The sequence below is a fragment of the Labeo rohita genome, chromosome 14 (genome assembly GCF_022985175.1).
Source record: "Labeo rohita strain BAU-BD-2019 chromosome 14, IGBB_LRoh.1.0, whole genome shotgun sequence".
NCBI classification, from domain to species: domain Eukaryota; kingdom Metazoa; phylum Chordata; class Actinopteri; order Cypriniformes; family Cyprinidae; genus Labeo; species Labeo rohita.
In genome coordinates, this window is record NC_066882.1 from 31304047 (window position 1) to 31327035 (window position 22989).

General features: G+C 38.3%; 1 protein-coding gene across 5 annotated transcripts; it reads right to left on the bottom strand.

Annotated features, from left to right (window-relative positions):
- Positions 1 to 452: 452 nt before the first annotated feature.
- Positions 453 to 22313, bottom strand: LOC127176474 (E3 ubiquitin-protein ligase TRIM35). Of its 5 annotated transcripts, none has more exons than XM_051128177.1 (6): positions 21694 to 22313; positions 2192 to 2287; positions 1874 to 2077; positions 1700 to 1722; positions 1498 to 1616; positions 453 to 1217 (listed from the first exon to the last, which is right to left on the bottom strand). In XM_051128177.1, exons 1-6 carry the CDS (start codon positions 22087 to 22089, stop codon positions 667 to 669), a joined length of 1389 nt encoding a protein of 462 aa, XP_050984134.1. In that variant the 5' UTR covers positions 22090 to 22313; the 3' UTR covers positions 453 to 666. The 5 variants fall into 5 exon arrangements, with proteins under 5 accessions (XP_050984134.1, XP_050984130.1, XP_050984132.1 ...); XM_051128173.1 differs by lacking the exons at positions 1874 to 2077; positions 2192 to 2287 and adding exons at positions 15162 to 15392; positions 15485 to 15580; XM_051128175.1 differs by lacking the exons at positions 1700 to 1722; positions 1874 to 2077; positions 2192 to 2287 and adding exons at positions 14988 to 15010; positions 15162 to 15392; positions 15485 to 15580.
- Between the last annotated feature and the right edge of the window lie 676 nt (positions 22314 to 22989).

Consider the following 22989-nt stretch of genomic DNA (forward strand, 5'->3'; position numbering starts at 1 on the left):
ACGATAGCAAGCAGGTATATATGGGAGATGCACAATAGAAGTCTGTGAGTCAGGCGTGGGTCGAACAGGAGCGAACGGGAGCAATACAGAAAATCCAGAGAGGGTAAACTATAGTCCAGGCGAGAAGTCCAAAACACAGAAACACTGGGAACTAGGAACTCGGAGCAAGAACTAGGAAAACGCTAAGAATACAACAATACAACAACAATCCATGAAGTCCACTGGGAAGGACCGGCGCTTATATAGAACGCCTGATTGGTCACGGGGGAAGTGCAATGGCTGAAGGAGAATGTAGTCCGGGGTGTAGTACAACAGTCAGAGTGTGTAGGTGAGGTAAGAGTGACATCTGGTGGTGAGCGGACAACGGGACACCGACCAGATTCGTGACAACTGTATTTATTGTATAGTATTGAATTTACTATCTTTTTTAAATGACTCACACTATACTGTACTATACTGCTTTTACTTGTATATAATTCAAGTGTGATTGATAAATGAGACCCATTTCCTTTGATTTCAGTGTTGCTATTGGACCATCATTTGTAAAACAATAAACACAGTAAATTATTGTACCTTTACTGAATTTATCTAATAGCATAATGAGATTTAACTAAGATTTTCTGCTGTTACAAACATTTTTATTTATTTATTTATTTATTTATTTATTTATTGCCATAACAACCTTGTTTGGAATTTGCTTGCTTTAACTCTTAAGATCCTCAGAGGTGAAGTTGTGCAGTCATTATACAAGAATGGAAAGACAGTTTCTGTGAAGGTTGTTGTGAATGTACACAGACAGATGTTAGTTAGAGGATCAGAGAACGACACCTTTCCTCTGTCATAGTCCAGATGAACTCTCACACGCTGCAGCTTCACTTTAACAGTCAAGCGAGTCAAGGGTTGATCTGGAGATTGTGAGCAGTATTTAGTGTCCATGTACCGCACATGCCAGACATTAGACTTAAAGAAAACCTCTCCTTTCCTTTGGTTTGATGCTGTGGTTATTCCAACACTCCAGCACGTATTGTCTCCAACCTCCACATCCCAGCAGTGTGTTCCTGAGTTAAAGCCCTCAGAACCCAGAACACATGGATACATGTCAATCCTCTCTGGATTATCAGGAACATCTTGATATACATCACTGAACGACACACTGGTCAGATCAGTAGAGAGTGTGAGCCAACAAGCTGCTGTGTTTGGATCTAGAGTCAATGGAGCTGCAAAGAGAATAAAATCAGATTAGAGGATAAAATATGATGGAATTAGAAATGTAAACCTAAATACATAAAAATCTGCAATAGACTGTGTTCTATTCATTATATACAGTTTGATATTTGATCTGATGGTCTTATTAAATATAGTTCAAATTCGCTTAAACTCCATAGAACATTAAGTGATTATTACATGTATTTTTATCATGTATGGTAATCTGTCTCTCTTTGTTTGTATCTGAACTATTTAATCTTTGTACTGGTGTCAAATCTGCTGGAGACTCACTGTGTTGGACAGTTTCCTGCATCTTCTTCCAGACTCTGAACGGCAGGTTACTCAAGTAATGTGACACATGAATCAAAGCTCCAGAACTAATCTGTGGATCCGGCTGTGAGATCTGGACTCTGGAAGAACATTCAGGAGTCAGAACTGCAGTGGATTTGAGTTCAGATTCACTGAGAGAAAAAACACAAGCAGATCAACTTACCTTCCCATCATGAAGTTAATGTTCTGAAAAATAGAGTTTGAAAGACATTTGAATATTTTAGCAAATGCTTATAACTGTTCATTTCCTCTCTATTCAAATTAAGAGTTTGATCACTGGTTGAGTGATTGGTAAATTGTTTTATGCACAAACAATGAAGCCAAATTCAGTTGTCACCTTCAGAAAGCAGACGTCATTGGCTTTCATCATCTCCTCAGTGTCTTTGATTGTGTGTGAAAGAGCTGAGATGTGTCTGTTCATCTCCTCCAGCTTCTCCTTCATCATCCGGTTCTTCTGCTCCTCTTCCTCTCTCAGTGCAGTGATTGTAGCTTCTTCTTCATCTCTAAGAAACTGATGGAGCTTCTCAAACTCCTCTTTAATCTGATCACAGATTGTCACATCACATTCACTTCAGTCAGATCTGCATTATCACTCACTCCACTAATGTCCATCATAAACTCTGTGAATGTTTGACTCTTTACTCGATATCCTCACCTTGATGTGTTGAACTGTTTTATTACACTCTGCTTTCATTTCGTCTGCATGTTTGAGCTTGTTTTGTAGGGATGTCAGTGCTGTATTCAGTTCCTCCTGCAAGTTAGTTAAGAGCTTTAGTACATTTGAAAGTTTGTATTGTTAATTACAGTTATTGTTTATAGGTAATGTTAATTGTATGTTGTTTGATCATTCTAAGGAAACTACTATTTGTGACTGAAATTTGCAGGTTATGTATTTTTATTTTATTTATATTAATTATTTAACATAGAAAGGATGAACATTCTGTTATACGCACACATATTACTAGCAAAGCACCGTGATTATCATAATGAAATAAGAAATTTGTCTTACCTTGTGAGATGAAAGTACTTCACTGATGGGTCTGAATGTGTGATTGACGTGTTTCTCTGAGTCTCTGCACACTAAACACACAGACTGTTTGTCCTCCAGACAGAAGAGTTTGAGTTTCTCACTGTGTAAACTGCAGATCTCCTCAGATCCTGATGAACTTCCTGATCTTCCTGATCCTGATCTTCTCCTGCAGACAGGACACTCCTGAGTTTTCTTGATCTTCCAGAACTGTTGAAGACACTTTTTACAAATACTGTGACTACAGGACAGAAGAACAGGATCCTTGAAGATTTCACAGCACACGGGACAAGAAAGATCTTCCACAGATTTTGATTCAATTTCCTCTTCTTTTATTAGCTGCAGCAATCTAATTTTGGTTTGAAAAGTAAATAAGTCCAATCAAAATCTATTTTGTTCAATATATTTCACAAAAATACACATTTATAGTGTCCTCCTGTAATCTCCACAACACTGATTTTTTGTTTTTTAGCTTTCAGTATGATATGTAAGGGAGAAATAATAAGATTAGTCACTTCCTGGTAGGGTAAAGGTTGTGAGAGGGTGGAGTTTCTGATGATCTTTTGGATTTTCTGAACACAAACTGATAGTGTGGTTTATTTTAACTGTATCTGTGCTTATTTGGACTCAAACTGAAAATCAAATGATAGAAACTATGGATAAAAATTAAACATGTTAGTCATTAAATATTTCAATTTAAATGAAATATAAATGTTAAATAATTCTAAATATATATATATATTGATTATTTTGAGTGAGACTATGAATGTACGCATTTTTAATGCTGGGAAAGGGAAATATTCTGTCAGTGTAGTATTTAAACAACAACAAATATCAATTTTTATGTTTCCAGTATTCTTCTAGAATATTCAGTGAAACTCTAGGGGACCCCCAGATTCAAATGGGGGCAGTCCGGAACCCTCCTTCTGTGCAAATAGCCAGACAGCCAATCACATGCCTCGCAACAGAGCAGGTGTGATTTACTTCTCGCCAAAGAGCCAGTCAGAACCAGTGTTGGGGCTAGTTACTCAAAAAAGTAATATATTACATATTACATATTACTCTCAAAAATAGTAATGCCTTACTTTACTTTATTACTCCCTGGAGAAAGTAACTAGTTATATTACTAGTTATATTACTAGTTACATTTTTTTTCTTAATTACTCTATAATTGCCTGAGATGCATCAGATGGAGGGAGAACATACAAAGGAGGAGTGTTCTTTAGGGTCTTTATTACGCCAACAGACTGGCACTGTCTAGCACAAATAACTACAAACAACTGTACTTGTGCAATCAAGTACAAACAAGTATTAACTTCCTCAGTGTTTAACAAACACCGTCTGGTGCAAACAATCAATCAATTTGATTGTCAATTTATAACAAGTCCAAACATATATTAACTTCCTCAATGTTTAACAAACACTGTCTAGTGCAAACAATCAATTTGATTGTCAATTTATAACAAGTACAAGAACATATTAACTTCCTCAATGTTTAACAAAAACCATCTAGTGCAAAAAATCAATTTGATTTAAATCTGTAGAGAGTCTACTTTTATTTGTGTACACTTACAATATCAACAAAATATTATGCTTTTGCAAAACAAGGAAAATAAACAGGGTTTTTACTCCGTCTCCACACGTAAGTTTTTGAAATGCGTCAGTAAAATGAACTAAAACTCATCGAATATGTGACACACACGAGAGAGATACCTATAGAAAGCTTGATATTTTTACTTTTAGATGAAGCGCGTCTTGCCGAAAACAAATATTCTCTGATGAAGTAATCCGTATGAAACCAACACCATGTTCAGTCTCTCCCGTCTGCTTCATTATTTTTAATTAGATCACGCCCACGAGACGCTTTCGCTTTTCATAGTGTAATCGCCACGTGAGGGCGCGCGCCAAACGGAACCGCCCACATCACCGTAAACAAAGCGCCGAGACTTTTTCTTTTCCAAGTTCATCAGGGCTACTTGTCCTTTCTGAAAAAGATGCTCTGTGAGGAATAAGAATTCAGAGGAAGGACACGATGTGACACACGGCGCGATCCATCAGAGGAGATATTTACATGAGTAAGTCTTTCTTTTATTAGCCTGCTTGCATTAGTTGTTACTGTGTTACTGTGACAGAACTTGTACACATTTTACTAGTTAAGATTTTTTTTCAAACTATAATTCATGGCTACAGCAAGTGAAACATCATGAAGTATGTTTCATTTCATTGCATCAAAATGTCTCACGACGCCAGGATGTTTTTAACGTTCTATACAATAGAAAACGATGCGATATAAAGGTAATAGTGTTTACACTTACGTTTAACAATAATAATATAGTTTCCCAAATATAAAACAATTTGTGCCTTGTGTGTGATGAAGGTGCTACTGGCAAATGTAACGCAAGTAACTAGGTCGGGAAAACTGTAATAATATTACCATTTTCAGACGAGTAATGCCTTACACTACTAGTTACTGAAAAAAGTAATATTATTACAGTAACGCATTACACCCAACACTGGTCAGAACCAAAACTATTTTGCTATTTTACACTGAAGAAAATACTTGTCCATGAAAGATGGGAAATGTATTCACAAATTGTATTTAAAAAATATTAAACAAGAAATATTAAAAAAAGATTTGAAAAAGAATAATAATACATTTACATATAATTCCATTGGCCCAGGCAAATGTCTGTGCGGCCCACATGACTCAAAATTATTAAAGGGGCATATAATGGCATGAAAAATCAAAAATGCCTTGATCTTTTGACATATAAGAGGTCTTTGTACCAGTGGCGTAGCAAGTCAGCCCCGGGCCCATATACAAAAAACGTGTATGGGCCCCCCAATCATTATGGAGTTAACTTTTTTCTTGTACATAACACTACGTGAGTATTCACAAGGTGTTTTATTTACAGTATAAATTAATTCTTGGAAATAATATTTAACGTTTTCTAGTCCATTCATTATTGGTGGCACGTAAGTCTCAGCCTATAAATTCTGTCAATTTTATGATAAAATACAAACAATAAATGTGTTTTTACGCTGTTTAATTTATATTGAGATAACTATATTTGCCTCAGATCAAGTGGCATGTGAATCAATGATCTTTTCCTCTGCAGCACCAAATAAACATGAAAAAAAATATTTGAATGCATGTTAAAAAAAAATGCATAAAAACAATGTATCATGGAATCGATCAATCAGATTTTCAAAAAAAAAAAAAAAAAAAAAAAAAAAAGCGTCAGTAAAACATCTTGTGAATAGTCATAATAGTAGTAACAACATTAAGCCTACCTCAGAAAAGCCAACAAGCGGAGTTTAGAATCATTTTTGTGAAGCGTTTCTCCTCAAGAGATGACAGAAAGCACGTTTGTTTTCTTTTATTTACGAAAGTACAACGTTTTGTTGATATTTTGAGTGCACACATATAAAATAAGACCTTCTGCAGCTCCGAATGATGTATCACTCTTAGCTTTTTGAGCAAAAACGATGGCGGATTTTAGGTTTTCACTGTTCTTAACAAAAAAAAATGCAAGTGATCACGCTTTAGCTTTCACTCTCCACACAAACGACTGGATATGCCTCTCACAGCACACATTTATCTATAGGTTAAATGTTTAAATGAATATTGTGAAAAGTATTTTATGTCTATAGATTTTAGGCAAGTCGTGTTGATTTGAGGAGGCTAAATTGATCAAACATATGCTCAACTCATTGCTGCTGGCTGCTTGGTCGTTACTTTATAAAACATAAGCTTGAATTTAACAAATATAAAATGTTCCAAATGCATTTGTAAATTAACTTAATAAAGAAACAAAATGAAATCTTACCACTTTGCCATTAAAAACCAAAACTGAATTATTTTAATGGTTGCAACAGCAGGTGTGCAATAAACACGGGCTCTGTTCTGATAAGTTGTCGGACAAGGACATTTCCGGTTTGTTGCGGTTGCACGCCTAGAGTTTGAGCTCTGTCGAGTTAATTTCTTATTGTCTGTTTTTCAATTCAAAATCAATTTTATACACCATCATTCTCGTTTCTTATAACGTGTGAATATACCCCCTATTGTATTCTACAACTAAAACATCCGGATTGCTTTGTTATTACTAGTTTTGTTTTGATTTCCCGAGTTGCTAGCTTATAGCCCGTTAGCAGCACCAGCGTGGTTGCCGCTAATCCTGCTTGCATTGTTTACACACTGCTTACACACATTTCCATTGTTTACTCACTGTTACTTGCTTTAATGGCGAATTTGTGTCCACCTTTGAGTGCAGGTGAGGACACGTTCGAGCTGCACTCGTTGCAGCTCGAGCTGGAGGCCGTGGAGAAGCAGATCCAGGAGCTGTTGGTGAGGCAGACGGAGGTTCTGAAGAGGGACTTCAGCAGCCTGATCGAGACGGTTCGCAGCACGTCGCCCACAACGAGGATCATCGTGTCAGGACCGCTTCCCACGTATCGACGTGGGCACGAAAGGTTCAGTAGACTCTTTGCTCTAAATGAATGGTTATTGACATGGTGTAAAGAACAGAAACTGCTCTTTGTTAATAATTGGAATCTTTTCTGGGAGCGTCCTAGGCTTTTCCGTGCGGATGGCCTGCACCCCAGCAGAGTCGGAGCGGAGCTGCTGTCGGACAACATCTCCAGGACACTACGCTCCATTTGACTAGTAAGTACATTCTCAAATGATTGCTACGATGGCTTTTGTTCTGAACGCTTAAATGATAGTAGTTGCACTGTCCAATCTATAAAGACTATGTCTGTTCCTCGAATAGTGAGGTCAAAACATAAATTTAATGCAGGATCTAGAAAAAATCTGATCGTAATTAAACCAGAAAAAAGCAAAATACACAAACAGAAACCATTTTTAAAGCTTGGGCTCCTAAACATTAGATCACTTGCACCCAAAGCAGTTATTGTGAATGAAATGATCACAGATAATAGTTTTGATGTACTCTGCTTAACCGAAACCTGGCTAAAACCTAATGATTATATTGGTCTAAATGGGTCTACTCCACCAAACTACTACTATAAGCATGAGCCCCGTCAGAGTGGTCGTGGTGGTGGTGTTGCAACAATATATAGTGATATTTTCAGTGTTACTCAGAAAACAGGATACAGGTTTACTTCATTTGAAATACTTTTGCTTAATGTTACTCTGCCAGATATGCAAAAGAAATCTCTCCTATCTCTTGTTTTAGCTACTGTGTATAGACCGCCAGGACCATATACAGATTTCCTAAAAGAATTTGCAGAATTCTTTTCAGAACTATTGGTTAATTTTGATAAAGTGCTAATTGTCGGAGATTTTAACATTCACGTTGATAATACAAATGATGCGTTAGGACTTGTGTTTACTGACCTAATAAACTCTTTTGGAGTCAAGCAAAATGTCACCGGGCCCACTCATCGTTTTAATCATACGCTAGATTTAATTATATCGCATGGAGTTGATCTTACTGATATAGATATCGTACCTCAAAGTGATGATGTTTCTGACCATTTCCTTGTATCGTGCATGCTGCGTATCACTGATATTAACTGTATGGCTCCGCATTATCGTCTTGGCAGAACTATTGTTCCAGCCACCAAAAATAGATTTACAAATAACCTGCCTGATTTATCTCAACTGCTCTGTGTACCCCTTAATACACAGGATCTAGACAAAATGACTAGCAATATGGGCACCATCTTCTCCGATACGTTAGAAGCTGTTGCCCCCATCAAATTGAAAAAAAGTTAGAGAAAAACGTATTGCGCCATGGTACAACAGTAATACCCATTCCCTCAAAAAAAGAAACTCGCAATCTTGAGCGCAAATGGAGAAAAACTAACTTGGAAGTTTTTAGAATTGCATGGAAAAACTGTATGTCCAGATATAGACAGGCTTTAAAAGCTGCTAGGGCTGAGCATTTCCGCGAACTCATAGAAAATAACCAAAACAATCCAAGGTTTTTATTTAGCACAGTGGCTAGATTAACAAATAACCAGACGCCACCTGATCTAAATATTCCTTTACAGTTTAATAGCAATGACTTTATGAATTTCTTCACTGATAAAATAGATAACATCAGAAATGCAATAACCAATGTAGATTATACTGCATCTAATATGTCAACTTCTTTCGTCACACCCAAAGAAAAACTGCAGTACTTTACCGCTATAGGACAGGAAGAGTTAAATAAACTCATCACTGTGTCTAAACCAACAACATGCCTATTAGATCCCGTACCCACTAAATTACTAAAAGAATTGTTACCTGTGGCAGAAGAACCGCTTCTCAATATTATCAACTCATCGTTATCTTTAGGTCACGTCCCTAAACCATTCAAGCTGGCGGTTATTAAGCCTCTTATTAAGAAACCACAACTAGACCCTAGTGAACTGGCAAATTACAGACCCATTTCTAATCTTCCATTTATGTCTAAAATTTTAGAGAAAGTTATATCAGTTCAACTGTGCTCATTCTTGCAAAAAAATGATATCTGTGAAGAATTTCAGTCAGGATTCAGGCCCCATCACAGCACAGAAACTGCACTTGTTAAAATCACTAATGACTTGCTTCTTGCGTCAGACCAAGGCTGCATCTCACTGCTAGTTTTACTTGATCATAGTGCTGCGTTCGACACTATAGATCATGACATACTAATAGATCGACTACAAAATTATGCAGGTATCCAAGGGCAGGCTTTAAAATGGTTTAGATCCTACCTGTCTGATCGCTACCACTTTGTTTATTTAAATGGGGAGTCATCTCAGTTATCACCAGTAAAGTATGGAGTGCCACAAGGATCTGTTCTAGGTCCTCTACTATTTTCAATATACATGCTGCCCCTTGGTAATATTATTAGAAAACACGGGATTAGTTTCCATTGTTATGCTGATGATACTCAACTATATATCTCAACAAGACCAGATGAAACTTCTGAATTATCAAAGTTAACAGAGTGCGTTAAAAATGTAAAAGATTGGATGACCAACAATTTTCTGCTATTAAATTCAGATAAGACAGAGATATTACTTATTGGACCTAAAAACAATACACAGAATCTTTTGACTTACAATCTACAACTAGACGGATGTACTGTTACTTCCACCACAGTCAAAAGCCTGGGTGTTATATTAGACAGCAACTTGTCTTTTGAAAATCATATTTCTCATGTTACAAAAACAGCATTCTTCCATCTTAGAAACATTGCCAAGCTGCAAAACATGTTACCTGTTTCTGATGCAGAAAAGCTAGTTCACGCATTCATGACCTCTAGACTGGACTATTGTAATGCACTACTAGGTGGTTGTTCTGCATCTTCAATAAACAAGCTACAGATAGTCCAAAATGCAGCTGCTAGAGTCCTTACCAGGTCAAGAAAATATGATCATATTACCCCAATTTTAAAGTCTCTGCACTGGCTGCCTATTAGGTTCCGCATCAGCTACAAAATAGCACTTCTTACCTATAAGGCACTTAACGGTTTAGCTCCTGCGTACCTAACTAGTCTTCTACCACGCTACAATCCATCACGCTCCCTAAGGTCACAAAACTCTGGACTGTTGGTAGTACCTAGGATAGCAAAGTCCACTAAAGGAGGTAGAGCTTTTTCACATTTGGCACCCAAATTCTGGAACAGCCTTCCTGATAACGTTCGGGGTTCGGACACACTCTCTCTGTTTAAATCTAGATTAAAGACTCATCTTTTTAGCCAAGCATTCAAATAATGCATCTCATAAACTTTTTCTGCAGCTATATCTGATCAAATGTTCATTATCAATCTTTTAGCTTTGGTTAACAAACCTTCCTTTTCTTAGTTTGAACAGCAGCTACGCTAATTATGTTCCTATTTGTTCTCTGTTTTTGCCATGGGATTGACATCCCATGGTAACTAGGAATTCACAAGCTCCAGTCTGGATCCAGAACACTTAAGAAAAGATGATGCCAACCCCACAGAGGACTTCAGATGATGCCAACCCTGAAAACATACAGCACTACCGTATTCTGCTACTAATTTATAGTGTTCTTTGTCTGTTTGATTACGTCATTAATTGATCTTTACCACACATCTCTACCATATGTACATCAAGCTACTACTACATATATTGTAAAAATGTCAGTTTGGTGTAAAGCTGCTTTGCAACGATATGTATCGTGAAAAGCGCTATACAAATAAATTTGAATTGAATTGAATTGAACAAGGGCAGGGCTTGGCCCTGAGAGTCTCGGGTCAGGGCTGGCCCGTGTAGGGCTCTATCATTTCAATTAAAAGTTCCTCATCGGCTTGGCGGGCCACCAATCTGCCCGGGCCCATATGCAGCTGCGTACCCTACATACCCAGATGCTACGCCCCTGCTTTGTACCATTTAAACATCCTGCAAGGCTCATAGCTTAAAATGTCCTCCTCATTATAAACAAAGCATTTAATAAAGCTCCAAAAATTATTTGTTTCGATATTGTGGGACCTGTGACATCTCAAATACATCTGCCTATAACCACCTCCAGAGCAAGATACTGACAAATAGTTATGAGGCGACACGAGAGAAGTTGCGAATGGTGGGAAAGTTGTACAGTAGGTCACACGATAATGCAGATTGCACATACATAGGCTATTAAAAAGTACCTTTTAACAGTCACAAGTTCCCCAAAGAAACTTTCAGTCAACAGTTGTTAACTTTATGTGAAAAACCTTTTCTTCATTCTTCGGTCAACCATCAATGGCTATAAAGAAATCTTTATTTTCAAGAGTGCACATCATGAGCCTGTCCACTAGAGGGAGTTTGTGACACACAGAGTGCCTTTGTCTGAGAAAATTGGGCATCTAATGCAAAGTGTGACTCAACTATTTAAACAATAATAATAATCTAACCTAGATGTTTATATTTACTTAAAAATTACAGGCAGGTGTTGGAACAAGGTTTTTTTCCTGAACTCTGCAGAAAGGTATAGCTCTTCAGGAGCAGCCTGGTGAATACTCATTTTACTGTACATCAGACATTAGACTATACACTGTTCATACCTTGAACATATGCTAATGTATATTACAAGCATATGTTCAAGGTTGGTGCTCTGGAGTTGGTTAATGTATAAGCAACTAGATAACAGTGAAAATTGTTCCTTAAAAATAATGAATATTGTGGCCATTTATAAGTGAAAATAAAAAATGAAAAGGAAAAATTTCAAGCAGTCAAGTGACGTCTTTTGTTATAGTTGGCATTAATCCATGTGTATGTTTCATTTTTTGAACAGACATGTCACAGTATACTCTGGGCCTTTGCCAACGATCTAAATACTGCTTTTAATGAAGAGTTCAAAAAGCACCAGCACAGGTGCTATAAAAACAGATGACAGCAAAACCCACACACATACACAGTGCAGTACAGCACCCAATAATAAGTCAACAGAGTATAAATAGGGGAACTAACAAGGCTAATGACACACAGCTGAAACAATGAGACCTGATAGAGTGAGCAAGGGGTGATGGGAAATGAAGCAAAAGGCAATGATCCAGGAGGAGTGACCTCTGGTGGCTGCTATGGGCACTTCAGCAGAAAGCTGTGACAAAATGTTGGACATCTCTCTGGTTGTGTATGCAGGCCTTCTCCAGTCATTTAGTCCACTTAAATCCCATCCGTCCACAATCAGTTGCAAGATCACATTTATATTTGAATGTATCCACCTTATTTTTCAACGCGGAAGTAAGCTGTTTTCTGGTAATGTGTTAGACGTCCGGTTCATAATCCGCCATAAAGAAATAACGAGAAGAATATCAAAGTGTAGTAAACAGTAAAACAGTTTGCACTACAAACCAGTGTGTTCATAATTAAGATAATGCATTAAAATAATATGGTAAGACACACCAGTTTGCAATATCAAGCAGCAAAATGAGCTTTTGTGCAGCTAAAAATAGCTAGAAGTGGATGAGACTGGAAGCCAGACACAAAAAAATTGAAGATGAATAAAACCAAGACCTTTGATCATTTAATATGGAACAATACAGAAGAAAATATCTGTTGCTACTTCTGTTTCATTGTAACTTTAACTACACATTTGATCACATAAATAACAATATTTCATTTTTATCTGAATTAAATTAAATTTGACACAATCTGTATTGTTAAAAGCACTACATAAATAAAGGTGACTTGACTTAAACCCAGCATATGCTGCAGTGGTGCTGAAGACGGGTCCTGTTATATAATCATCACGGTTTTTCTTATAGCCTACATGGTATTTAACATTTGGTATTTACATTTGTTTCATATTAAGTTTAGCATTTTGCATCCAGTGGTGCTTTTTCCCTTTTTCTTAATGATCAATTTACAGAACATCCATAAGAAATGTCATTATTCAAGAATTTTGAATAATTCAGGAATAACAGTGTCTTAGAACCCTGACAGCATAGATACACTCCCCAATGAGGATGTAATTGACAATACGATTCTAATAAGATGACTAGAACACTTTATTTTGACTTATTGAATTTATAATAATAGTAGTATTTTTAAAAACGACTTAATGAAAGTGTGATTTTTGATTCGATTCTAAATGTATAATGTAGAATTAATTTAAATGTGACTGCTGAATGAATGTTTTTAAAGCATAAATTTAGATTTAGAATCAGAATGAGATTTAACTGTGGGTTTCTGCTGTTACAAACAGTTTAACAGGTAAGATCCTCAGAGGGAAAGTTGTGCAGCGATTATATAAGAATGGAAAGACAGTTTCTGTGAAGGTTGTTGTGAATGTACACAGACAGATGTTACTTAGAGGATCAGAGAACGACAACTTTCCTCTGTCATAGTCCAGATGAACTCTCACACGCTGCAGCTTCCCTTTAACTGTAACGTAAGTCGAGGTTTGCTCTTCGGATTGTGAGAAGTATTCACTGTTTATGTACCGAAAATACCAAACATTAGTGTTAAAGAAAACATCTCCCTTCCTTTGGTTTGATGCTGTGGTTATTCCAAGACTCCAGTATGGATTGTCTCCAACCTCCACATCCCAGCAGTGTGTTCCTGAGTTAAAGCCCTCAGAACCCAGAACACATGGAAAAAAGTCAAACCTCTCTGGATTATCAGGAACATCTTGACGTAAATCACCGTACGACACACTGGTCAGATCAGTAGAGAGTGTGAGCCAACAACCTGCTGTGTTTGGATCTAGAGTCAGTGAAGCTGCAAATAGAATAAAATCAGATTAGAGATATGAAATATGATGGTAATAGAAATGTAAACCTAAATACATAAACATACACCTAAGAATAAGACAGTTTTTTATATTTATTATGAGTTTACTGTATGATCTGATGATCTTAAGAAATATAGTAATATAGAAATATAGTTCATTTCAAAATATATTCATTTCAAATCTATAGTGATTATTAAATGTATTACTATTAGTGCTGTCAATCGAGGTGTTTGCAGATCTTCCCATTATGACAATAAAAAAGGTTTCTCACATAATCCATTTAAAATTTAAAGAGAAGTGTAGTTTGTCCACGTTTATTGTTTCAGGAATGATAAACGCAAGTGTAAAACATTGTTATAAAAATGGTTAATGGTAATGTCAATTTCATCTTAAAAGTCTTTGTTTTCCACCAGGAGACACATTTTTGGCACCATTCATCTTAATGAATGAATAGTGAATCTTTAAAGTTAATTTTACTGCACAACTGTAGATTTAAAAAAAAAAAAAAGTAATATAGGCTTTAAAATATTTTAAGTGTTTAAATGTGCACTATGGACGACTGGGTAAATGGCAGTGTGTGTGCGTGTGTGTGTGTGTGGGTGTGTGTGTGTTTCATAAACTTTGTATTTATAACAGCTTAACATTACTTACCATAGCCTACCTTTGGGGTCTTTGCTCTTATATTCCAATATCATTATGTTTCAGTTAGCTACTTATAGACTGAGATTTTTTTATGTACAAATGGCTTATTGCCGTGTATAATTTATGTCTTTAAAATAACATTTTGTTCCTGTCCTGACAGGACAGCAAAATTGGTTTTGACAGTCATATGGCCTGACAACATTTCATTTGATCATGGTTCACTGTTGTTCCACTAAAGCTCCCTCGTCACCTGTACCGTTTGACTAGCGCCTGTCACTGAGGCAAAGCTGGAGTGCACGTCCAGGTTCACATGTGTGTATGCGTTAATTTTGAGATTTGTCTCTCTTTGTTTGTATCTGAACTATTTAATCTTTGTACTGGTGTCAAATCTGCTGGGGACTCACTGTGTTGGACAGTTTCCTGCATCTTCTTCCAGACTCTGAACGGCAGGTTACTCAAGTAATGTGACACATGAATCAAAGCTCCAGAACTCATCTGTGGATCCGGCTGTGAGATCTGGACTCTGGAAGAACATTCAGGAGTCAGAACTGCAGTGGATTTGAGTTCAGATTCACTGAGAGAAAAAACACAAGCAGATCAACTTACCTTCCCATCGTGAAGTTAACGTTCTGGAAAATAGAGTTTGAAAGACATTTGAATATTTTAGCAAATGCTTATAACTGTTCATTTCCTCTCTATTCAAATTAAGAGTTTGATCACTGGTTGAGTGATTGGTAAATTGTTTTATGCACAAACAATGAAGACAAATTCAGTTGTCACCTTCAGAAAGCAGACGTCATTGGCTTTCATCATCTCCTCAGTGTCTTTGATTGTGTGTGAAAGAGCTGAGATGTGTCTGTTCATCTCCTCCAGCTTCTCCTTCATCATCCGGTTCTTCTGCTCCTCTTCTTCTCTCAGTGCAGTGATTGTAGCTTCTTCTTCATCTCTAAGAAACTGATGGAGCTTCTCAAACTCCTCTTTAATCTGACGCTCTGTGTGCTCAGCTTGAGACTGAAATCACATCACATTCACTTCAGTCAGATCTGCATTAACACTCACTCCACTAATGTCCATCATAAACTCTGTGTGAATGTTTGTCTCACCTTGATGTGTTGAACTGTTTCATCACACTCTGCTTTCATTTCTTCTGCATGTTTGAGCTTGTTTTGTAGGGATGTCAGTTCTGTATTCAGTTCCCCCTAAAAGTTAACAGGTGAAAATCTGTGATGCTTATGTAGCTATAGTATGTTCTCTTTCAAACATTCATTCGGTATCCTTGCCTTGGGTGTAACCAATCCTGGAAGCTCCAATTACACCAAGTCTGCCAGTTGACAGACCAATTACGACAGTGATGTGGGAGTCCCGCCTCCCCAATATAGATCACTGTACCTTACTCAATGTGTATAGGTCCTTACCTCATTCTTGTTCTCTTCCCCGTGTAGATCTGTTGGAAGCTATATTTTCTGTACCCCTTTTCAGGATTAGCTACTTACTTTTTCTTTGACGAGCCATCAAGGTACGTCACCAAATGCGGCTATTTCTGAAAGTAAATGTTTTTTTTCTTTTCAGTGTGAAAACTATTGCTAAGGGACAAGTGAGCGAATTAACGTGTTATGACAAATTCCCTTGTCTGTCTCTTTCTAAGCGACGATTGTGCTGAGCTTAGCGCCTTGATAAAAGAATGGTGAGTATTAGTTCTGCAAGCGTGGGCGCGAAGGGGAAAGAAGCCATGCGCCCTCGTGCTTGTTGATCTATGATATCAGACAAGGACTCTCATCCCCTGTGTATAGCATGCCTGAGGGTGAGACACGCTTAAGCCCCATTTGTTAAACAGATCATTTCTGGTGTCCCTCCATGCGTTCCTGTGAAAGGGTTTTCCACATTGGATGTGCACAACATGGAGGAGCTATGGATGTTAAATCCCCCTCATGTTAAGCTGTCAGTGGCATATCATCTTAACCCTAAATGCAGAGCAGCTTTTCCGGCTGCCTCAGTTTCACTGCCAGGCCGTACTGAGTGCCTAACCGCCTCAGTTTTTCAGAAGATTTTTTTATTCCTCCATTCTGGCAGTGAGCACTCTGAATGCCACCTCTCGCCTCACTGCTTATCAAGCAGAGCTCATGAAGGAGACGGGGAGACAAATGGATGCTGGGTCACCAAACCCAGCTCTCTGGGAAGAGATCTGCATTATTGTAGATCTCAACCTTAGAACCTCCAGAGGTGCAGTCTAGAGCTGTGGCTGCAGCATGGGCTTGGTAGTGGTTGGTGTGTGGGGATTTTCAGAGCTATCTAACAGAGAGAAAAGTCGATTTCTTGGATGCCCCGGTTGAGCCCAAAGCCCTTTTCAGAGCATCAGTCACTGCTATGTGTCAGTTGTCTGATCTGAAAAAGCAAGAGGAGGAAGCTTTCTAAGCTTACCTCCCATGAAAACCCATTACTAACTGTTCTCTGTCAACATGCCCTGGTTTTTGATGCCCCTCTGAAAAGTGGTCAGCCAACTTTTAGGAGCCCCAGAACTCCTCAGCCTCAGCAGACTGGGGAATAGCCTAAGCCAGCACAGGCAAGAGGAAAACCTCTTGCAGCAGCAGCAGCTAGACACAGACCAGGTAACCCTCAGGGTGGGAATAAACACTGGGCAACCTAACCCGTCCTCATGTTCTGGACAAGGGGACAAGCAATTATTGACCAGTTTAGCTGTGGAGTTGGCACCAGTTCCCCCAGTGCCCCACAAAGAAGTTCTCCCCACTCCACTCACGGTGTTGCCAGGAAAGGTGGAGTACAGTTCACAAGAAAATATCTGTGGTGTGAAAATAAACAATTTCCCTGTGCATTCAGGCAGTGGGCCGAGGGCAAGGCAAGGTTTAAAAATAAAACACACACACAAAACCAAAATTACTCAATTCAGAGCTGCAATTCCCAGCTCCCCCACTTGATGCCACCCTTTCCCATCCTCTCCACTCCATGCTGAACGTAATCGATTCGGAAAGATTTCAGTGTGCATAAGAAAGCGACTGCACGCTTTCACGAGTGGCAGCAATTCATGCAATCACAGATTGCACACTTCCCACCTGAAACACCCCGTTCTGCTCAATGTGATTTGTGCACCCCCTAGAAATTTTGGAGGTGCCCTGGCACCGGCTCTACGACGCAGCCACCGGAGCTGATCTCAGCAACTTTAGTCAATGCTTGTGTTTATACCAGCCATGTGCAGCAAGTTTCTGAAACACCCCAGAAGTAGCTCTCCGCACTGCACTGCTAAAGTTATGTGCCTAGTCTATTTTTGACGGATAATACTAATAATCGTCTTCCTATTGTCAAGGGCATCAGCAACAGGAAATATCTCTGACTATCGTTGATACACGATACTATCTATCGGCATGTCTATCGGCACAACCCCAGTGCCTGTGTTCAATATGATGGTGCCGGAGGAGTGTTTTCCAAGGTGGACATGTTAAGGTCTACTGGTGAGGAAGCTCAGTATCCAGTTACACAGTGCAGAAGGCCAGCCCAGGTTATACAGCTTATTTATGAGTTTGGAGGGAATGATAGTGTTGAATGCTGAGCTGTAATCAATGAAAAGCAGTCTGGCATAGCTCTCTTTATATTCCAGGTGAGTCAGGATTTTGTGAAGGGCACATGAAATGGCATCCAGGGTGGCTAGTACAATGCTTTTGAATGTGTTTCTTGATGAGACTCTCAAAACACTGAAAATTAATGAATGCGGGAGCAGATCTCCTGTCAAGGGAGAAATCCTCAGTACAGAGAGTGGACATTTTGCCTGAAGTAGCAGAAGGTAAAAAATCAGTTCACACTCAGTGTGAAAGCACAATTTGTCTGCGATTCACCCTGCTTTTTTTTTTAGCGTTGAGTAAGACCTTTAGTCATACTGATTGACCTAAACTGGCCAGGGAAATTGTGGCTGATGGAGATAATACAGCTCTTAGTCGACCAGCCCTGGGCTCTCCTGCCGCTCACAAGCACACGATGAGATATTCCACCTCGCCCCGGACAAAGTTGCTCTTTGGGCTTGGCCTGTGAGAGGTTAAACTTATATACTACTGGGTTGCCTCTGAAGGTGACAGAAACAATTCAGAACACGAGGACTGCCTCAACGTGCTCTGCTTACGATAGGAAATGGGATGTTTCCAAGCAATGGTGCATGCATAAGCACACTGTTCCTTTTCTCTATTCTGTCACAGATGTGTTATGTTTTCTGCAAGAACTTTTGGATAAAGGTGAAGCTTTTCATACTGCTAAGGTGTATCTCGTGGCAATTTCTGTGTGTCATGTGGGGATTGACAACAACACTATAGGTTGACACCTGCTTGTATGCAGGTTTATGAGGGGTGCACAGCGTTTAAACAGTGTGTCAAAATCATTGATTACACTGTGGGACCTGTCTGTGGGCCTTAATCTCGTACACCTTTTGAACCTATAGACAGCAGTGATCTGAATATCCTTTCGCTAAAGACTTTTGCATTATTATTGGCTCTTTCACCTGCAAAACGGTTAGTGAACTTCATGCTTTGTCAGTTCATAACTTCTGTATCCAGTTCGCTATGGATTACTTGAGAGGGTCCCAAAACTAATCCAGCATTCGTGCCTAAGGTGAGGGTGTCAGCTCTAGCCTGCAATCAATTGGATTTAATGGCTTTCCATCTGCTGCCCTTTTCGTCACCAGAAGAAGCATGGCTTCACTGTCTGTGCCCTGTCTGTGCATTGCTATGTAAACAGAATGCAAGCACTGCGTAAGAGGAATCAGTTATTTGTCTCATGGGCTGATTCTCATAGGGGTAAACCTATTTCTAATCAGCTCCTGTCCCACTGGGTAGTAGAAGCTATCCTCCAGAGGGGCTTAGGGCTCATAATACCCGAGGGTTGGCCACCTCGTGGGCGTTGTTTAAGGGCATGTCAATTCAAGACATTTGTGCGCCGGTGAGCTGGGCTTTGCCGCACACTTTTGTCGGATTTTATAGGCTGGATGTTACAGAGCCATCGTTGGCTTATTCCGTTCCAAGTGTGTAAAAAAAAATATTACAGATGTATTTGTTTTTCACATGTCTTAGTTCTATTCTGTGAATAGTGGAGGGCTTGCATTTTTATGTTATCACACATGTCGCCTGTGCTTCGGACAGCATATCTGCAATATGGGAGTTGTCTATATCCGTTGTCTATAAATGTTTTAATTCTCTGATGACATGAGTGAGGTATCTCACCACACTTCACTCCTTGCAGTAGCACAGGGAAGAGATATGCTGAGAATGAGGTAGGGATTGTTATGCAGTGATATATATTGGGGAGGTGGGACTCCCGCATCACTGTCGTGTTCTGTCAACTGACAGGCATGGTGTAATTGGTGCTTCCAGGTTGGTCACATCTGAGGTGATTCCCATAGTAAGATACCTCACTTGTTATCAGAGGGCCGGGGTTACGTGAGTAACCTAAGTTTGGATGTTTGTATTGTTAATTGTATATTTATATGCTGTATCTAAGGAAACAATTCCATTTGTCCCTGTGATTTGCACCTGTTATGCTTTTTGTACTTTTTGAACTTTAGTCAGTGTGGGGTGTGTATGTTTGGGCATAAAAAGATCTCAAGGCATACAAATCTCAAAGTCCACTCCAAAGGGAGATATTTAGTTTTTAAAATTCCCTTTTCAAGAACTACAATAAACAGCTCCTTTGGACTACAGCATTTTTTTACTAATGTTATAATGTCACAGCGTGGCCCATTAAAATATCATTAAAATAAATCCAATTCAAATGGTTGGAGGGTGGGTAGGGATCGTACTTCTATTTATATTTTAAGATGTTTTCTTGTAAGCATTATATATAGTTTGTGTTTCTGGCGTAGAACCAAACTTTATTTATCTTAAGTTAATGCTGTATATTGAACAGCGGACAAAGTTAAATCCATATACAAGATACATATCTAAGGAAAAATGCATTGTTGGTCAACGCCACCTAGTGTGCAGGCGTGAATTAGCTGAAGGCAAAAAATCGGTTCACGCTCAGTGTGAAAGCACAATTTGTCTGCGATTCGCCTTGAGTTTTAGCATTGAGTAAGACCTTTAGTCATACTGATTGACCTGAACTGGCCAGGGAAATTGTGGCTGACGGAGATAATACACTCCAAAGGGAGATATTTAGTTTTTAAAATTCCCTTTTCAAGAACTACAATAAACAGCTCCTTTGGACTACAGCATTTTTTTTACGGATGTTATAATGTCACAACGTGGCCCATTAAAATATCATTAAAATAAATCCCACCTACAGAAATTCAAATGGTTGGAGGGTGGGTAGGGATGAGGTAGGAATTAGCCTAATTTTAGCAATGCAGCGTGGAGAGCCACTTTTGGGATGCTTCAACGAGCCACTAGGCGGCTGATATAAACACAAGGAGTGGCCACGATCTGCTCTGGTGGCCGTGTCGGAGCCACGCCGTAGACATGTGCAGTATAGGGGGTCAAAACACATGTTGAGGCACAGCTCGTGTAAACACAAGCATTGACTTGAGTGACGATCAGCTCCGATGGCTGTGTTGGAGCCGTGCTGCAGACGTGTGCAGTATGTGGTAAGAGATTCATTCATCATACAGTGTAGATAGCTTCACTTATAACACGAGTGTTTTTTAAAATGCATAAACTTGCACTAGACTAGGCTAATCAGTGAGGATGTTAATGTTCTTTGCTCGTTTTCTGTAGCTGCTTTTTGAATAACTAAGAAAATGTAAGCATTATAATTAGTAACTTACAATATTTTTATTCAATTGTTGTCATCCTAAATACAAATAAAGTCATATTAAAAAAAAAAAAAACATTAGGCTGCTTTTAGCTTTATGCTGGAGCTGGTTTTAGGCAATAAAACTAAGTATGTAAATAATTAAATAAATTAGCACAATAATATCAAGTATCGGCAATCTGGCAGTACTGAAACACCATCTAAGCTGTTCGCCAATCGCAACGCAGTGGGACAGCTAACCAATCACATCACAGTTCGTTTTTCGGAGGGTGGGCCTTCATCAAACTCGGAACTAATCGAGTCATCTGTGCCAGGTTGGGGAGAACGGTATTGTAATAATGTAACAAAAAAATGTATGCGTTTTTCGAACCACCAAGCAAGAGAGCATGTTCTACCCCTAAAACAAAATCAAGACTTCCTAAAAGAGCGTAATAGAACTCCTTTAAATTATTTAACATGTAAAGGATGAACATTCAATTATATACTTAATACATTAATACATGATTTAATACATAAATATTATTAGCAAAGCACTGTGCTTAGCATGTGAAATGAAAGAAATTTGTCTCACCTTATGAGATGAAGCCACTTCACTGATGGGTCTGAATGTATGATTGACGTGTTTCTCTGAGTCTCTGCACACTAAACACACAGACTGTTTGTCCTCCAGACAGAAGAGTTTGAGTTTCTCACTGTGTAAACTGCAGATCTCCTCAGATCCTGATGAACGTCTCTCATTTCGCTCCTTTATCAGTGAATCACATAAGTTTTTTAATGCTAAATTACACAGAGGATCTTGTTTTGGGGATCTTCTCCTGCAGACAGGACACTCCTGAGTATCCCTGGTCTTCCAGAACTGTTGAAGACAATCTTTACAAATACTGTGACTACAGGACAGAATAACAGGATCCTTGAAGATTTCACAGCACACGGGACAAGAAAGCTCTTCCACAGATTTTGAATCCATTTCCTCTTCTTGTAAAAGCTACAACAATCTACAATTTACTTTCACTTTCAGAATTCTTTACTTATATTTACTTTGATAACTAAATAGTTACAGTCCAAATCAAAATCTATTCTGTTCAATACACTTCTCAAAAATCCTCATTTATGGTGTTTTTCTCTGATCTGTACGAAACTCTTTTTAGCTTTCTGTATGATATGTAAGGGAGAAACCATAAGACTAGTCACTTCCTGGTGTGTTTTGGAAGAGGGTGGAGCTTTTGGACCTTCTGAACACAGATTGAATGTGTAGTATATTTTAACTTTATTTGTGCATTCATTTCCTGGACTCAATGAACTGAATAATAATAATAAAAAAATTAAATCATATATAATAATTTAGCTAAAATGTAAAATTAAAATAATTAACAAACAATCATTATATTACAACAACACATAGCTTTTTGTTTCTATTGTACTACTAACTGTTTCAATTAAAGACTACAGGACCCCCAAATTACACTGATAATATCACTTTAATAATTTTTTTAATGCAACCCTGGCTTTAAAATGTTTCAAAAACAACAACATAGTATTCATAGATACATATCTATTATAATATTGTCATTGCTCTTTTAATCTAATCATTTTCTGAGCATGTTATCACATTAAAACATGCTGACGTTGGAATTTTAGATGTTTTGTTCGAGCTGCATATATGATCATGTGCAGCTGCCTTTTTTTTTTTTTTTTAATAATGCTTTATTATTCCAAATGCCATGAGAACACGAGGTATTACATATTCATGTCAAATTACAATAGCTGCCAGAGAAAAGGAAGACAAGATAAAAAAGAAAATTACATAAAATTCAATGCTTTCAGAGCATTACAGGTTTCCTGTTTTTTTTTTGTTTTTTTTTTGGAT

Coding starts and splice junctions, on each gene's coding strand:
- LOC127176474 (XM_051128173.1), bottom strand. CDS start 22,089: ATGGATTCAAAATCTGTGGAAGAGCTTTCTTGTCCCGTGTGCTGTGAA. Junction 15,393..15,484: donor AAACAGTTCAACACATCAAG/GTGAGACAAACA, acceptor ATGTGATTTCAG/TCTCAAGCTGAGCACACAGA. Junction 1,617..1,699: donor ATTAACTTCATGATGGGAAG/GTAAGTTGATCT, acceptor ATGTTCTTCCAG/AGTCCAGATCTCACAGCCGG.